Genomic DNA, 4,522 nt, shown 5'->3' with positions numbered 1-4,522 from the left:
AAGGAAATTTCCTCATTATGTATGAAATAATTGCAGGAACTCAGGTTTCTTAAGGAGTCTACTTCAAAATGTGTTTCGACTGATGCCTGTACAAGTGTTACAGGGAACAGACCCTAAATATAAAGTTCATAAGGCGTCAGAAATGTTCACTTCACCTCCATCTCTGGCATTTTCCCAGGCATACAGCAGTGAGATGTTGGAGTATATGTCTTGCTGGGTAAGCTTAGCACAGTTCTGAAATTATCCTAATATTAACCATTATTGTCTGGGAATGGGGGATTTTGTTACTGTAAATGCTGGCAACAATGATATTTGTATTGTAAAAATGTGACATTAGGCTAGCTGAACTGTCCTCATGCCATCACAGTGTAATGCTTGGCCAGTAAAGGTTAAGGAATCTGGAACAAGCACTTGCATATTAACATACATAATCAGGCCTACACAGACTTCCTACAAATCTAGGAACCACCTCCAAAAACTAGGAATAAGAATAAAGCACAAAATATCTTGTGTGAGAAATTTATTCATTTTTGTTAACAAAAAGCAATTGAAATGTTCATCCACTTCCTTTCACACGTGGGGAAAACCCAACACACTGTTGCTAGGATATGGGAAGAGGAATGATGATTGTATGGACAATTAAAGTGATAAGAAAGACATACTTGAGAAAGGAGATGAATGAATGAAAGGTTGGGGTGAGGAAACTGTTTTAATGTGAAGGAGGAAAGAAGGGGGAGAGGAATGATGACAAGACAGACAATTAGAAGGGATGGGAGAAAGGAAGGAAGTAGATAAAGATATAAAGATGTGAAAGGAATAAAAGAAAGGAAGAAAGAAAGAATTTTGACCATCTTACCGTGTCATACATTAGTAGTAATATAACCGAAGAAAATTCTAAGCTCCATCATGAAAATTGTAGGTGCCATGGTGACCTGGCACATGGGATTTGTGCAGGCTTCTAATAAATCATGAACTCCTTATTAAATTTGTGAAATGTCTGTACAGTGCTATTCAGAATGCCTGATGACCCTGAGTTCTATCTCTAACCATGCAGATGAAGATATACGTAGGTAAGTCAGTAAGTAAGTTACAAATGGATATAGAACTTAAATAAATAAGAGTACTGATTTGAAAAATGCTTTTATTTCTCAACATAATCTCCCTGTACATTGAGGCACTTGTCCCATTGTTTCACAACCCCCTAAAAACCAGCAGCATACAATTCTTTGGGCTGCTGTCGGAACCAGGCGTGTTTACACGGCATGGCCTACCTCATAATGCATGACAGGTTGCATTCTTCCGTTGAATGGCCTTACAAAGTTTCCTGAGGATGGTACAGTAGGAGTCGACATTTATGGTTTGTCCTTGAGGCTGGACTGCGGTGAGCAGTATGCCTTCGTAATCCCAGAAGAATGTGAGCATCGCTTTCCTGTGGAGGATGGTGTCACTTTAAACTTTTTTTTTGGCAGGCGACTTAGGATGTTTCCACTACATTGACGCATGCTTTGTCTTGCCTGGTAATGATGAACCCAAGATCTGTGACAGTTCAGGCTAGCATATCGTGTCCATCATGGTAGCGACTGACATGCTGTAATGCCAGACCCATTCTTTGCATTTTGTGTTGTGGGTCAGCATGCGCAGCACCCATTGTGCACATACTTTATGAAAACCTTTCCTGTCATGCATTATGAGGTAGGCCATGCCGTGTGGTTCCGACAGCAGCCCAAAGAATTATATGCTGCTGGTTTTCAGGGGCTTCTGAAACAATGGGGCAAGTGCCTCAATGTACAGGGAGATTATGTTGAAAAATAAAAACATTTTTCAAATCAGTACTCTTATTTGTTTAAGTTCTATATCCATTTGTAACTTACTTATTGACTTACCCTCGTACAACACTATAATTTTACCAATTTTGTGTGTGTATGGAACTTGAATTCTCATCATAAGAGGAATAGTTTGAAGATGCTAGAGAACAAAGTACAGACGAGAATAATCGGACCTAAGGAAGAGGAAGAAACAGAATTGAGAAAATTATGTAATGAGGAATTTCATAACTTTTACTAGTTGAAAACAGTAGACAAATAGGGTTTGAGGGTATGGATTAGATTCAACTGACTCAGGATTTGGTCAGTGATAGGCTTTTGTGAACATGGTAATTAAATCATGTTCCATAAAGGCAAGGAGTGTGTGCATCACGGAAGTGGCTGTGATATATTCTAAACTATCTGTGTATCGCTTTTGCTTTTGCCACATCGTTTGATATTCAGATCTGTGTTGTAAGGTGTACTGCAGTGCTTTGCAAAGACTGCCGGCATTGGTGCGGCAGTGGTGGAGTGAACTGGAGCCAAAAGTAGCGAGCCTTGTGGAGCAAGTAATATCAGTACACTGTGCACCTCTTTTATGTGCACAGGAGATGAAAGTGATACAAAGCAAAGACATGCATCATGGTAACATGCTGGTAATTAACACCACTACAGATACAAATCAGGGCTGTTATAAATGTTTGGGTGGTAATAAATTAGTGCATTTTTTAAATGGTTACAGATACACACATGAAGCAACTTGAAAATGGCATGGAAATAAGGTAGATTTATCTAGAGATAATTGAAATATGCTCCATTAGTTACTCTGCAAATATCAGTGTGATATTGGAATTTTATCCATGTATGCCTTAACTGTGACTCATCATTGCCAATAGCCTGCGTTATTCACTGTAAAAGCTCTCATAGGGACTGTGGCACCTGAGGTTGGTATGCATGGTCTTCCACTTATCCCCATAGGTAGACATCATATGGAGTAAGGTCTGGGGATCTAGGGGGCTAAGGAATGGGTCGTGCTTGCCTGTCCCAAACTTTTACACTTGAGATGCCATTTTATAACGATTGGAGTGCCACTCATGGCTGTTATGTTACAATCACTGTTACCAATGAAAACTTAATGAGTTTTCATGCTCTTTTCAAGTTGTTTCATAGTTCTATCTGTAACCGTTTTGAATATACAGTGATTTCTTATCACACAAATCATTTATAATAGTTTTGTGTATTATTACTGCATTACTTTCAACTAGATATAGCACTTATTGGTAAGGATCATGCACATTTACAAAGTATGATGATAGCTCTGGATTATTTTATATTCAGGACCCCTTTGGTCTGAGCAGGAATATGTTCGATTTGCATTTGGGAGATACAGAGTAGATTATCTGTTGCTATGAATGCTGAAAAAGTGATTTCAAATAGGCAAATGGAAATGCAGGAAAAGTATGATGTACGAAATATGAAAATAGGGCATGCATAATTATCCATGCTTTAGTCCCAGATTATGTGCAGACTTGTACATAATGGAACTATTATCAGTTCCTGTTTTACTGAGCACTTTGGTAAACGTGGCAAGTCCTTGTATAGTCTGTAGGCTAAACTTTGCACACCTATTCATGTTCAGATCACAGATGTCTAGTGAATATGAATGTTTTAACTCCAAAAATAGGAGCCCCCAAGCACAAAATTTTGATTTTCTCAAAGGCAGCTTTAACAACTTTGATTTTGTTTCTATAATGTTTGGAGACCATTTCCCTAAATGAAACTGCATAGGTGATATCTTCAGGAAAATAATGGTATGCTCTGTAGCATCCCAAATGGAAGATATAAATTTTCTCAAAACTGCATGACAAATTTTGATTAAACTTCAACCATTTTAATTATTCATGTTAATTAAATTTTAATCATTTAAATTATTCATGCTTAAAATAGATAATTTTGTGAAATAATATTTTAAGGCAGTAAAGGCTCTGACCCATTAGCTATATGTGAGAACATATACCTTTGCACCAATCTTTTTTTAATGGGGGAATCTCACTTTTAATACAAAACACACATTCAAGATAACGTGCTGTTCTTTGCTTCTAAGAATTTGTGTGCTTCAGAAAACCATCATTAGTAGTTCTTTCATAACACACTTCATGCAGTCATGATAACACAGAAAGGCAGGCAGGCTGTTCCATTTAGGGAGTCAGCAATTGATACTCTGAAGATATATCATTATTAAAGCAAACTTTAAAACTTTAGTCCAAATTAGTAAACTGTGAATTGTTTTCAGTGCATTACACCCCAGTGTGATAAAATAGACTAGAAATGTGACTCAGTACAGGTGTTAGTATTAGAAGTAAAAGCTCATAGGACATAAAGGTAACATTTTTCCTATGCTGAACTAATTAAGCACTACACCTTGAAGATGTATGGGGAGCAGATGTATAGGTAAAGGTAAAGCTGTCCTGTAACAGGCCGTGAAGGCCCATAGAGGTGTGAGAGGTCAAGGCTTTCACGTCTAGACAGTTGGCTCATAGGTGGCAGTAAGGTTATCAATCTTACATGCCAGCTGCCCTTTACCCCCACGGAAAATTCCTGGTACAGTCAACTCTCGATTATCTGGGGGTGGATTAACCGGTTTGCAGCTTAACCGGGGCTACTGAGGCTTCTTTTTTGTTGTTTAATATTCATTCACTTTTGTTTCACATGGTGAGTTG

The 4,522-nt window shown here is 38.0% G+C and overlaps 1 protein-coding gene across 1 annotated transcript in view; it reads left to right on the top strand.

The window, feature by feature from the left end:
• The window catches only part of LOC111868391 (E3 ubiquitin-protein ligase listerin-like), a gene marked incomplete at its 3' end in the record, with an annotated part of 6,819 nt that extends 4,309 nt beyond the window's left edge, over positions 1 to 2,510 (top strand). The window contains exons 3-4 of the mRNA XM_033753030.1: positions 37 to 217; positions 2,282 to 2,510. Coding sequence (XP_033608921.1) covers positions 37 to 217; positions 2,282 to 2,510 — 410 coding nt within the window. The remainder of the gene's footprint in view (positions 1 to 36; positions 218 to 2,281) is intronic.
• Between the last annotated feature and the right edge of the window lie 2,012 nt (positions 2,511 to 4,522).

This window comes from Cryptotermes secundus, unplaced genomic scaffold (genome assembly GCF_002891405.2).
Source record: "Cryptotermes secundus unplaced genomic scaffold, Csec_1.0 scaffold8787, whole genome shotgun sequence".
Taxonomy (NCBI): Eukaryota; Metazoa; Arthropoda; class Insecta; order Blattodea; family Kalotermitidae; genus Cryptotermes; species Cryptotermes secundus.
This window is presented reverse-complemented; position numbering and strand designations above follow the sequence as displayed.